This window comes from Pipistrellus kuhlii, unplaced genomic scaffold (genome assembly GCF_014108245.1).
Source record: "Pipistrellus kuhlii isolate mPipKuh1 unplaced genomic scaffold, mPipKuh1.p scaffold_m20_p_1, whole genome shotgun sequence".
NCBI lineage: Eukaryota > Metazoa > Chordata > Mammalia > Chiroptera > Vespertilionidae > Pipistrellus > Pipistrellus kuhlii.
This window is the reverse complement of record NW_023425404.1, coordinates 38,373,233-38,387,265: the sequence shown is the minus strand read 5'-3', so window position 1 is coordinate 38,387,265 and position 14,033 is coordinate 38,373,233. Positions and strand designations below refer to the sequence as shown.

Here is a 14,033-nt window from a genome sequence, read left to right as displayed (position 1 = left end):
CAACAGGGGGCGCTGGAGGGAGATGGTTAGGCTGAAGGCGGGACTTCCTGTTTCCTTCCTATCTACTTCCTGCCCTGAGCATCACCATGCCTACGCTTTGGAGTGATGGTTTGTAAACTCAGCTGACAGACACCAGCCATCTCATAAGAGGTCTGGCTCTGAGCTCAGTGCAGCAATAGTAATACAGTCCCAATCAAAGCTCTGAGTTTCAGCTTGTTGGCACCTTTCTCCCCTCCCCCCCCAAATTCTAAGGTTAATAATTCCCATTTTTTTCCTTCATTCGTTCAGCCTCAGGTGGTAGCTACTTCCAGCAATTGCTACTTCCCTAATCATTTAGTGCCCTCTCCCTCTCACATCACACACACCTTTTCAGTTATTTACTTAACTTTATAACTAGTTAAGTTCTTTTTATTAGATTTGCTATTTCAAATATTTTGGCCAGGATGCTACATTTTTGGAGGGCTGGTTTGGGGGTGAGGAGATGGGGCAAACAGTGACGATGCCAGTGTCTTTGAAAAAGGCATTTTCTACTCTGCATTGCCAAGATCGGCTCATGGGGCTCTCACTGAGGTCCAACTGCCCAGAGTATCCATTCTTCAGACTATAATGAACCTGAGACTCACAGGTATTAATGAGGGAGACCTACAATCTGGAACCCTTTGGCTGTTTCTAGTGTGCAGGTTATTAACAGTCATGAAAAGACAGGCAAATGAAATTTTTTAAGTAGTTGCCATCTGAAGAATACATTCCGGTTTTCATTGACTTAAAAAAAAAGGGGGGGGGGTGAAAGCAAAAAACAAAAGGAACGATCCTTGTCTTTTTATTGCTTTACTTTTTTAATGTTCAGGGAACATAAGAGGAGCAACACTTGGACTCCAGGCTATAAGAAGGCAGAGGAAATACCTGTGTGCTTCTATGATTCTTTGTTAGGTTAGGGTGGACGTGGAGGTGGGGAAGCTTTTAAATTCTTATATGAGCCATTGACAGGTTTTTATAAATTGTTTTCTGGCAGGAGAGCATGGATATAAACTGGGCTGTGCTGGTTGAAATAGTTGCTTGCCTTGCCTTGCCTTCTCAGATAGTGACAGCATTTTTTCCTGCCTTACTCACCTCCCTGAACGACTTGAGACTATGCTCCTGAATGACATAGCTGAGTGCAGGAAACTGAAAGGTGAATGATAAAGCCACTTGCTGCTCTCTATTCTGCAGAAATTAAGGAGGGCTGGAGGCAGTTTCTTGGACACCCTGTGAATATCAGAAAGTATATTTTGGAGGGGTTAAAAGAAGACCCAGGATATGGTGTTCACATTTGCTTCCATGGAACCCAACCAATCTTTCCTGGGAAACAGAAACACGGTGGCAAGAGATCTACCCTAAGTAAGAAAGAAGCTATTAAAGGTGAGAATTTTCTTAATCTTTCATCATGTCTTCCTCTTAGATGCCCAAAAAATTATTACTAAAGAGTACACAAAACTTATGCTTAGAAAGAGGATACAGAAGGAGAAAAACAACCATTGCTGGAGGTGTCACATTTTGTTTCTCTTTCTCTCCTTTTAGGGATTTTTATCTAGAGTATCTGGTTTTCTTTAAATGACACTCAGTATCCTATGTTGTTTTTGAAAAGCAGCTGTGATTTGGAGGAATAAGTATTAAGATTATAGACAAAAAAAAAAAAAGGGTGTGTGTGTGTGGGAAGAGTGAGGGAGTTCCAGATTTGCTTCTTAATATGTGATATTTGCAAGTTATTTAGCACCTGCTTTCTTATCTAGAAAAGGCCTAATAATATTTCATTGTATATATGTTGTGAAGATTAAGTGGGACCATGTAAAAAATATTTCTGGCATATAGAAAGCACTCATTAAATATTTTTTATGCATAGCTCTGTATGTATCTGTGTGTAAAATATTTTAAATTTTGATAGCTTAAGTGTTATCTATATGAATGACTAAATTCATTTTTAGATTATATACAATTTTGTAAGAACATTTTTTATTTAAAAATTTATTTATCTATTGCTTGATTTGAGAGAGATAGGAAGGAAAGGATGGGGGAAAGAACGAGAGTGAGAGCGAGAGCGAGAGCGAGAGCGAGAGAGAGAGAGAGAGAGAGAGAGAGAGAGATTGAGCTTAAGATTGATTTGTTTTTCCACTTATTTTTGCAATTATTGGCTAATTTCTCTATGTGTCCTGACTGGGGATTGAGCCTGCAACATATCCTCAGCATTTTAGGATGGTGCTCTTCTTGGCCAGGGTAAAGGAATATTTTTATAAAAGGGTGGTTAGATATTAATCTAATCAATGACTTATAGATGGTAAAAGCATCCTAACATATAAATTGTCAAATAACAGCAATAAATGTACTTGAAAGGACTTTTGAATTTCTACAACTGATACTGAGAGTCTGAAATTCATGGATTTTTCTCTCTAGACCCATCAGAAATTCTAGGTCCCAATAAGAGCTATGCTAGAAACAGGGTGGAGGGAAGAATGGGGAATAAAGGTAGGGAGTTCCTCTTACTAATTCCACCTCTACATCAGCAGGTCCTCAGTTCCATTTCCCTTTCTCCTAGGGTAGAGGTGGAGTTAGGTCCTGACTGTAGCATGAGCAGTTTCTTTGTATGGTTAGGTTGTAGACCTCCATTAGTAACCCAAGCGTAAGAAGTTCCTAGAAAGGTCTTGACTAAGGATATTTGTCTAGAGAAGAAATATATTTTGCCATCACTTTGGAGTTGGACTTGCTGTTCCTGGGAGCACATTCAGGGTTAGTTTGTAATTGAAGGCATTTTGTTCTGTCCAAGGATTCCAACCTTCTCTCATTTCCTGGGCCCAAACTCTATTGATACCATGAAGATGATTTGGTGGAAGAAGAAACTCTACAGGCAGCATTACCTGTGGGCCCTGGGCTGCTATTTGCTGCTGGCCATTGTTGCTCTGAAATTCTCTCTTAGATTGAAATGCAACTTTGATTCCCTGGATCTGGAGTCCAGGAACTTTCAAAGCAAGCACTGTAGGGACATCTTGTACAAGTCCCTGCAGTTGAGAGCAAAGAGATCCATCAACTGTTCCAGAATCATCCAAGGGGATAAGGAAGCAGTGATTGAGGCTCTCCTGGACAGGCTGGAGGTCAAGAAGAAGCGGGAGCCTTTCACAGACACTGACTACATCAACATGACCAGAGACTGTGAGTACTTTAAGGCCAAAAGGAAGTTCATACAGTATCCACTCAGCAAAGAGGAGCTAGATTTCCCTATTGCATACTCTATGGTGGTCCACGAGAAGATTGAAAACTTTGAAAGGCTGCTGAGAGCTGTGTATGCCCCTCAGAACGTATATTGTGTCCACGTGGATCAGAAGTCCCCAGACACTTTCAAAGAGGCAGTCAGGGCAATTATTTCATGCTTCCCAAATGTCTTCCTGGCCAGTAAGTTGGTTCAGGTGGTTTATGCCTCCTGGTCCAGGGTGCAGGCGGACCTGAACTGTATGGAAGACTTGCTCCGGAGCTCAGTGCCCTGGAAATACTTCCTGAATACATGCGGGACAGACTTTCCCATAAAGACCAATGCCGAGATGGTCCTGGCCCTCAAGATGTTGAATGGGAAGAACAGTATGGAGTCCGAGATACCTACTGAGAACAAAAGATCTCGCTGGCAATACCACTATGAGGTAGCAGACACCATACACATGACTAACAAGAGGAAGGACCCTCCCCCTGCTAATGTGCCTGTGTTCACGGGGAATGCCTACATCGTGGCTTCTCGAGGCTTTGTCCAGCAGGTCTTCGAGAACCCCAAAGCCCGGCAACTGATGGAGTGGTCCAAAGATACCTATAGTCCCGATGAACACCTCTGGGCCACGCTTCAGCGTATGCCATGGATGCCTGGCTCTGTTCCCTACCACCCCAAGTTTCACATGTCAGACATGGCTGCCATTGCCAGGCTGGTAAAATGGCAAGACCACGAAGGAAACATCAGTATGGGGGCACCTTATGAACCTTGCTCTGGAATCCACCAGCGGTCTATCTGTGTTTATGGCATTGGGGACCTTCCCTGGATTCTTCAAAACCATCACCTGCTGGCCAACAAGTTCGACCCAAAGGTGGATGATAATGTTCTCCAGTGCTTAGAAGAATACTTACGGTATAAGGCCATCTACAGACTGAACTCTGAGACACACTGAAAGAACTGCTACCTCACATTGAAATGTGGGGCAAGAACATGTGCAAACGTGCCCAGATTGTGCTGGGACAGTGTAGGGTGGGAGACCAGGTCTCTGGAATCCATGGCTTCCCGCGGGACTAGGGGGCTGCTATTGGAGTGTGGGTAAGTAGGTCTGTTGCCTTGCAAATTGCTATCCTGGACGAACACTGACTTAGCTCACCCCACTCCCAGTAGCCCCTGCACCGACTTTCTCACAGAGTGAGCAGAAGAACTAGTTATCTGGGAGAGCCAGGGAGGGAAGTGTGACAGGGGACCTTGGGCTTTAGCTGAATGCTTGGTGTCCAGCTTTTCCATTCTGTGGAGATGCCATTCCTAATAATTCTAGGCTTGGTAGGGGGAAGGGGGAGTTTGATGGAAATAAGACCTTCTCTTGTACTATTAACTTGAAAATAAATAGCTCCTAATTCAAACCTCTACCTCCGCTTTCTGTTTGGGAAGCTAGAAATAAAATAAAAGTGTGATACTTTTTCCCCCCCCCATTACTATTGGTGGCATTTAAAATCCCTCGTGGCTGGCCAGAGTCTCCCCATTATTCCAAAAACGATCATGTCTGGCTGTATAAACAGCAAATTCAAAAAATATATAGAGAGGTACAGAGCTGATGCTGTCACTGTTGAAAGCCCTCCTCATGTTGTTTACATTGCCAGATTTGTGACTCTTCTGTATGGGAAAGGCAGGGTGATTTAACCAATCTGACCACTGTATCTTTATGGAAAATTACAACCTTAATTTAGCTGGCTTCACAGCCAACATTCCATAATAAAGATAATAGCTAGTTTAGGTAAGGTCACCATATAATTTATTGTCCAAACTGAAACACTTTTACAGGAGGGAGGGTGGCTGTACTATTAAAATTATGTGGGAAAACAAGAATAATCTAGGACTGTTTAGATAAACCAGGAAATCGGGTTATTTCACATATAGGCTTTTTGAGGGAAAACTCTTAAGTATGTGAATGGAAGAGTCACTATTTGGGGATCTTTGGCTTATACATTTCCTTGGGGAGACAATTTTGTATGTATTTGCCTCCACTCCCTGAAAATGTTACCCAGTGAAACAATGATCCCTGAAGCTTCAGAGATAATTGTCATAGCATTATGGAAGGCTATTGATCTTCTGCATATAATGTGCTTTGGAAAAATTATTTAAATACAAATTAATTTGCAAAATTTGAATGATGTTCCCATTAATATGTCATAATAGTTTCTTCGTGTCTGATTATGACTCAATCAAGTGTTTTTCTCATAATCAACTCTCCCTATAACCCATGTACTCTGACATAGTTATCACTGTCTGACAGTGAACATTCTATCTATAGCGACTGCTTTTGGTAAAGCTGTACTTTTTGGTAATGGGTGTTGCCACTACCAACTTACCTGCATCGTACTATAGAGTCTTCTTCACCTTGCTGACGGACAGTCATGGGCTCCGCGGATGAGTCTCTGTGAGGCCTCTTCCCAGCAGGGGAGCTGACAGACACCCTCACTGCTGTGGGAAGTGGGCAGAAAGGCTTCCAGGAATGCACGCATTCTCAGGAAAGAACCTGGCTGGGTCTTTGGCCTCATTGTTGACTTCCTCTGTATATTTTCATGTGAAATAAATTATCTTTTTTATATAAATAAACTAAATTGTGAACTTGTAATTTTGGGGGAAGAAGTTTCTGGAATTTTCAAAGTACTGATATATTTTTTTTTTTCCTTGAAATACATTCAAGTGCATAGGAAGTGCTCTTTATTTAATAACAAAGTCTTCCTATCTGAAGGGTCCAATTTCTCCCTCATTTGTGTAGTTTATTTCAGAAATCATGTAATTAAGTGAACACATTTGTTGATTTTTTTTCTTCCCTCTAAGTCATATTTGTTTTTTTAACCTCTCTCTGGAAAGGAAGAATCTTATAAATGAATTGAGCAACTAGGCATGTATTACTTCTCACGGTTTGAATTCTTTAAAAAAAAAAAATTATTGATTTTTTTTTTTTTTTTTTTTTTTTTTTTTTTTTTTTAACAAAGAGGAAGGGATGATAGAGTTAGAAACATTGATGAGAGAGAAACATCAATCAGCTGCCTCTTGCACATCCCCAACTGGGGATGTGCTCACAACCAAGGTACATGCCCTTGACAGGAATCAAATCTGGGACCCTTGAGTCCGCAGGCTGACGCTTTATCCACCGAACCAAACCAGTTAGGGCTGAATTACTTTTTTAGTTTTGATTTGTGGTCTATTGGTAAACTTGTTTTAATAACTGTTTTGAAGCACACTCTGCCTATTATAATTTTTGTTTTCTTGATTGAGTGAATTCTTTTTAAAAAAAGGAAGAAAAGGCAGTTAATCTTCTTTGGGAACAGACAGCATAACTTATTTGGGGGAGACTATGTATTTGAATTAAAAATGGAAAGAACTGCTAATTTGGCTCAGTGGATAGAGCATCAGCCTATGGACTGAAAGGTCCCAGGTTCAATTCCAGTCAAGGGCACATGCCCAGGGTTGTGGGCTTGGTCCCTGGTAGGGGCCGTGCAGGAAGCAGCCCATCGATGATTCTCTCTTATCATTAATGTTTCTCTTCTTTCTCTCTCCTCTCTGAAATAATATATGTATAAGAACCATTAAATACATTATATGCCGTAAGTACCTTATTGAACTGAAGATTTATTCTTTCATTTAGTGAATCATTTATTCATTCCACAACTATTAACTAAGTTCTTACTAGGCATTGTTCTTGACCCTGGGGATATATAACAATCAACAAAGCAGACAAATATTTCCACTCTCATGTTCTTCGCATACTAGCTTGAAATGGACTATAAACAAGTAAATTGTGTGTGTGTGTGTGTGTGTGTGTGTGTGTGTGTGTGTGTGTTAGAAGACAAGTGCTAGAAACCTTAGGAGAGTGGGGTGGGGAGAGAGGATGCTTGAATTTTTAAATAGTGTGGTCAGGGATGCCATTAATGAAAGTGACATTTGAGTAAAGATCTGAAGGAGACGAAGAAATGATCCATGAGGACCCATGGTGGGAAAGCATTCTAGGCCAAGAGGAGAGACTTGGCAAGGCCCTGAGCAGGAACACACCTGCCGTGTTTGAGGAACAGCAAGGAAGCCAGTGTACACGGAGCAGAGTAAAGGGCGGGAGGGAAGAAAAGTGCAGAGCACAGGGGAGCAGGGCTGCTGTGAAGGCCTCTGTAAACCATTATAGGGTCTTCATCTTATGAGTGCCTTAGGCCACAGGAAGGCTTTGAACGGAGGACTGACGCGATCTGATCAACATTTTCATGCTGCATTGAGTTCAGACTGACAGGGAGGTGATGGTGAATGCAGGGAGGCCAGTTAGGAGACTGTGGCAATAATCATGCCACTAGCCATAGTAGCTTGGACCAGGGTAGCATAGCAGCAGTAGAAAGGGAGGTAGACAGATCCTGGAAATGTTTTGGAGGTTCAATTTGAGGATTTGCTAACAGATTGAGTTTATTTATGATTTAAGAGTGACTCCAAATGTTTTGTCTTGACGGTCAGTTGAAAGGATAGTTACTATTAACTAAGATAGGAAAACTGTGAAAGTGAATTTTTAGGGGAAGATCAGTAGTTTGATTCCAAACATGTAAAAGAATTGAAGGGGGGGAGGGGGACTGGTAAGGTATATAGACATATAATACCTTAATAAAAAAAAATGAGAAAGAAAAAACATTTAAATAAAAAAAAAGAACTGAAGATATTTAGCTGGTGTTCATTAGCTTATGGATAGTGTAAAGCTATGAAACTGGAGAATTCCAATCGAGTGGACAGCCATATAAAAGAGGCCCCAGATGAATTCTGGGGCTCTGCAAAACGCAGAGCCACTGAGATGAGGAGGAACTACATACCAAAAGAAAGTTGGAAAGAAGCAGCAGGTGTGGTAGAAGGGAAATGAGGTAGGTAGTGTTCTGGAAGCCTGGATGAGAAAGTGCTTCAGGAAAGAGGTTGATGACTGTGCCCAGAGCTGCTGAAAGTCACTGAAGATGAGTATAACCCAAGAACCAGCTCAGAAACCTGTTGGCCACTTATGTTGTCTTTGGAAAAATGTCAATTCAGGTTTGTGCCCCTATTTATTTTTATTTTATTTTTTTTTTGTTATTGAGTTGTATATACATATATGCTATGAGTTATTTATATTTTATTAGAGGCCCAGTGCACAAAATTCATGCATGGTGTGTGTGTGTGTGTGTGTGTGTGTCAGGGGGGCCCAAGGAAGAGGTGTCCCTCAGCCCAGCATACACCCTCTCTAATCTGGGACCCCTTGAGGGATGTTTGACTGCTTGTTTAGGCCCAGTGGGACATCCCTCTCACAATCCAGGACTACTAGCTCCCAACCATTCGCCTGCCGACCTGGCTGATTGCCCCTAACCGTTTCTGCCTGCTAGCCTGATCACTCTCTAACCACTCCCCTGCCAGCCTGGTCACCCCTAAATGCCCTCCCCTGCCAGCCTGGTTGTTCCCAACTGCCCTCCCCTCCTGGCTTGGTTGCCCCCAACTGCCCATCCCTGCAGGCCTGGTTTTCCCCAACTGCCCTTCCTGCCAGCTGGTCACCCCTAACTGCCCTCTCCTGCAGGCCTGGGTTCCTCCCAACCGTCTTCCCCTGCTGGCTGATAGCCCACTACTGCCCTCCCCTGCTGGCCATCTGTGTCCACATGGGACAGCCATCTTTGATGACATGGGCGGCCATCTTGTGTTGGAGTGACAGTCAATTTGCATATTACTCTTTTATTAGATAGGAAGATAATATTCACCTCTTACTAGATAGGACTGGCAAATGTTCTCTCCCATTCCATAGGTTGTATTTTCATTTTGTTGGTTTCCTTTGTTGTGCAGCTTTTTAGTTAATGTCTTCCTTTTGCTTTTGTTGTCAAATTCAAAAAATCATTGCCAAGACTGAATGTCAAGGAGCTTAGCCCATTTTCTTAGTTTTATGATTTCAGGTTTTACATTCATTTTTAATCCTTTTTGAGTTGATTTTTGTGTATGGTATAAGGTAGCATGTTTCCCATCCACCATTTACTGAAGAGACTATCCTTTCCCCACTATATATCCTTGGCTCCTTTGTTATAAATTTGTCATAAAGTAATTGACCACATAGTGTGGGTTGATTTTTGGCCTATATTCTGTTCCATTGACCTATGTGTCTGTTTTTATGCCAACATGATGTTGTTTGATTACTGTAGCTCTGTAATAGTTTGAAATCAGGAAGCATGATGACCCTGCTTTGTTCCTTCTATTTCAGGATTGCTCTAGCTATTTGGGGTCTTTTTTGGTTAATCTGAGGGAATAAAATGAGTAAAAGCAGAGGGAGAAAAGCACAGAGTATGTTTCAGTCTATTAATTCAGAAAAGAGATCAGTGCTGTCAATGCATGTCCAGAAATGGCAAGAACAATCTCAGTTCTCTATTCAGGGACAAAAGAACCAGTTTTATAGCCAATTTCTCTTGTAACAGAACTTTAGGAAGTTCACAGGATCAAGAGAATGAATAGAGCATTGAAGAGAGAATACTGACAGTCTTTCTTCACAATGCTCTTTTAAGCTAATCCCACTAAATCTTGGTATGCTGTCAAGGTGAAATGTTTTGCACCAAACCCCATGCAAATTCTACACCTACCTATTAGGCACTAGGAAAATAATAGATTCCATTATTATTACAGGGGGCGTGGTGCAGTCCCCTCAGCCCAACCTGCATTCTTTCAAATCTGGGACCCCTCGGGGGATGTCTGACTGCTAATTTAGGCCCAATCCCCGGCAGTTGGACATCCCTCTCACAATCCTGGACCACCCCTAACTGCACCTCTGCCAGCCTGGTTGCCCAAAACTGCCTCCCCCTCCCCCCAGAGGCCGGGTTGTCCCATACAGCCTGCTCTGTCATTTGGTGGCCCCTCATTAACCCCGTTGGCCTGGTTGCCCCATGTAGCCTGTTCAATTGTCCGTTTGGTTGTGATGGTCACTTAGGCTTTTATATCTGTATCTGTATCTGTATCATCTATACCTAGATATGAAAAAGAGCTGGCCCTGGCCAGTGTAGCTCAGTTGGTTAGGTGTTGTCTGGTGCACTGAAAGTTTGCCGGTGCGATTGCTGGCACATGCCTGGTTTGCGGGTTCGATTCCAGGTTGGGAGCATGCAGGTGGAAGCCAATCCATGTTTCTTTCCCTTCCTCTCTCTCAAAATCCATTTTAAAATATTTAAAAAGCTGGATGAACAAATTAGAGTACATTTTTAGAATGGATTGACAAAGCAAAGGCTGCACATTCTTCTATATTTGTACCTTCTCTTATCCTGCAGTTTTATTGAGTCCAAATTTTAAAACTATGCTACAAATTGCTTCCCCAGTTGAAATACTTAAATATACATATTTTAAAATCTCAAATTTTTATTAGTGATTTAATTATGACTCACCAAAAAATGATGGTAGCACACCTTATGACACTGTGATTATGTCTACCAAGAAATAAAATTAGCCAAAGATAGCTCACAATAAACAGCCTACCAATAACCAGTCTGGCATTAATCCCAGAGGCTATTCTTTGCCCACTATTTATTTGGGAGTTAAAATAGCACTTAGTAATGCATGTGGCGAGGACTGACTCTTCATTACAAAAGCCAAGCTTGTACTTAGTCCTGACAGTAGACAATTGATGGATTTTCTCTTCTTCCACACTAACAGGCAAGTAAGCTTATCACTGGAGCCCGTGGTCAGGTGGGAGAGCACAAAGTGGTGTGAACTCAGTTGCTGTCACTCTTTTCTGTAATCTTAGGAAAGTCTGAGTATCACTGTAGGAAATAAGCTCTACTCCACAATGCAAGTGTCAGTTGTGTGATGTATACACAAGTATTTACAAATCATAGGAGGAAATGCCTGGCTAGGACTCTGCACTCCCACCCAACCAAAAGCAGGGGTGGGTATGGGGCTAATCCATCTCAGAACCAGATTTGTCTGATGGAATGCAGAATAAACCCTGGGCATTACATACTAGTTACCTGTATGAGTACTGGGACTGACCCAACATCTTCCTGTCCTTTGTGTTTCCTTTTGTGTATATAAATAATTTCTTCATATGAGGCCAACAGTAAAGAGATCAATGCAGATAATAGATATAATTGTGTTTCAGTTTTGAAGCATAGGTAGGATTTTGATTCTGAAAGGCAGGAAAACTATAGGAAAGTGCATTGCCAAAGACATAAGTAAACTCAGCTCTGACTTTCTTTTTCAAACTTAACTGGAGCTGACCATGTAATGGCTGGTAAAGGTTAGGATGAAAATACTGGAGTAGAGGACACAGAATGAGCTGCAAGGATGAGTTTTAATGGAGTGTCAAGGACTACACTACCATGCTGAGGTAACACTGGAGTGCCCAGAGAATGGCTTAAGTCACTATTACTATTAGTAGGTCAAGCCAGGCAATCCTTTCTTACAAGAAACTCCTCACCCAGGGTCAATGGGTTGCTTCCCCAGCTGAGATTGTCAATAGATTGTAGACACAATCTACAAACATCATTCAAAGGATTTTAAGTCCCCAAACAGAAATACAAACTCCAGCCCTGTATTTCTGTAAGTTCTCAGTGATTATTAGTAACGAAAAAGTTTAACTTATTCCTTAAGAAATAGGAATTTTAAGTTTACTTAACATACCTATCTCCTAAATATGATGTTGTACTTCCAAAGTAAAAGATCTTGAGTTTGACCAATTGCTATTAAGAAAATCCTAATTACTGTAACCTTTTGTAACTTGTTTCAATTTCAAAATCTGTAAAAAGGGAACAAAGTTCTTTCAGGTTTGTGAGGATTATCCAGGAGAATATAGCTAAGGTTATAGCACTTGGTCTGACCCAAATAATGTAATGTTTGTTACTATCTTATAAATAAAGTCTTATTTTTTTGCTGCTATATGGATCAGGTTTGATCATTGTTTGCTTAAAAATAACATCTATTGTCCTGGCTTGTGTGGCTCAGTTGGTCATCCTGTATACCAAAAAGTTCAATTCCTGGTCAGGCACATACTCAGGTTGCAGGTTTAATCCCCAGTTTGGGTGTGTGCAGGAGGAAACTGATGTTTTCCTGTCACATCAATGTTTCTCTCTCTCTCTTTGGAATGAATTAACAAATAAAAAATAGAAAAACCACACATCTATTAGAACATGCTTCTACAACTGAAAATAGGGGGACTATCCTAGCTAATAAAAGAGAAACATGTAAACTGAGGGTATCTCTGCTACGCCCACAATCCAATCAGGAGCAAGTATGCAAATCAACACAACCAAGATGGTGGTTAATTTGCATATCCAGGCGCAGAGCGAAGACTGAGGATAGTGTAGAAGGCAGCCAAGTGCTACAGAAGGGAGCAAAGCTGTGGTGAAGCAGGTGAGGCGGCCGCAAAGGGAGGGAAGCAGGTGGGGCGGTGGAGACCACCACATGAAGCCCCATTCTTGCAGGAATCTTCCTGCAACAGGCCTCTAGTGTCTACTATAAAGAACTACTTAACATTTTAACAGGTTTATGAAAAGTCATTTTGCTGAAGATTACTACTATTATTCTCAGCTGGAGAAAAGTGAGTTTCCATCTTTGTGTGGTAGCTTCAGCACATTGAAGTAGGGTTGAATTGGGGTTCACTACAGAATGGGGGGCAGTTAAGAGTCTACTCTAAGTTATTAAATAGGGCCAGGTCTTGATTAAAAAGTTGATCCAAAAAAACAATAAAAGGTTGATCTTGCCGAGACCGGTTTGGCTCAATGGATAGAGTGTCGGCTTGGAGACTGAAGGGTCCCGGGTTCGATTCCGGTCAAGGGCATGTACCTTGGTTGCGGGCATATCCCCAGTAGGGGGTGTGCAAGAGGCAGCTGATCGATGACTCTCTCTCATCGATGTTTCCCTCTAACTATCTCTCTCCCTTCTTCTCTGTACAAAATCAATAAAATATATATATTTAAAAAAAAAAAAAAAAAAAAAAAAAAGGTTGATCTTGATTCACCTGTAGGCAGCTGCTAAATGCTGGTTAAGCTACTTTGTGCAACATTCTCCCTCTGTGATATTTCAGAAATGCCAGTCTTCATTTATCTATATAATCCTAATTGACAGACAAGAGAAACTTTTCCCCTTCTGAGTTAAGTCTTAATACCTAGCAAAATGTAGATCAGTTAAAAATGTATATAACTTGGCCAACATGGCCAGTTCAAGAAATATTTTACATGTCTTGTGGAGACCATTTTGTTTGGAAATAAGTTTCTTGGTTTTGTTTTGGCTATGGAAGCTGTCTAACGATTATCTAACTCGTCCTATTTCAGTTGTAATTAGCATTTTTTTTTTTTTTTACAGTGATGATTACTCTTGGTTTTGTACTTTTATTTTTTCTTTAAAATATATTTTATTGATTTTTTTTTTTTTTTTACAGAGAGAAAGAGAGAGGGATAGAGAGTTAGAAACATTGATGATGAGAGAAACATCGACCAGCTGCCTCTTGCACAACCCCCACTGGGGATGTGCCCGCAACCAATATACATGCCCTTGACCGGAATCGAACCTGGGACCTTTCAGTCCGCAGACCGATGCTTTATCCACTGAGCCAAACCGGTTTTGGCATGGTTTTGTACTTTTAGATAAGGGATTTTCTAAGTAAAATTCCAATCCAGAATTTGGTTTTGCTCCTGCTGATGCTTTTAGCAGCTGTTAAAATTGATAAAACTAACCTGCCTTTATTGAAATGAATGCATTTTCTAAACTCCTTTGCAAGGAACATGGTGCTCTTTCAAAATGCTTATCTAATATCTTCATATTTCTAGCTTAATAGCTCTACCAGTTATTACCCACA

At 41.2% G+C, this 14,033-nt stretch overlaps 1 protein-coding gene across 1 annotated transcript; it reads left to right on the top strand.

Annotated features, from left to right (window-relative positions):
- Positions 1–1,153: 1,153 nt before the first annotated feature.
- GCNT3 (glucosaminyl (N-acetyl) transferase 3, mucin type) lies at positions 1,154–4,601 on the top strand. Its single transcript, XM_036440141.1, has 2 exons — positions 1,154–1,398; positions 2,798–4,601. Exon 2 carries the CDS (start codon positions 2,844–2,846, stop codon positions 4,173–4,175), a length of 1,332 nt encoding a protein of 443 aa, XP_036296034.1. The 5' UTR covers positions 1,154–1,398; positions 2,798–2,843; the 3' UTR covers positions 4,176–4,601.
- The last annotated feature ends 9,432 nt before the right edge of the window (positions 4,602–14,033 follow it).

Excerpts from the sequence above, each read along its gene's own strand:
- GCNT3 (XM_036440141.1), top strand. The coding sequence starts at position 2,844 with ATGAAGATGATTTGGTGGAAGAAGAAACTCTACAGGCAGCATTACCTG.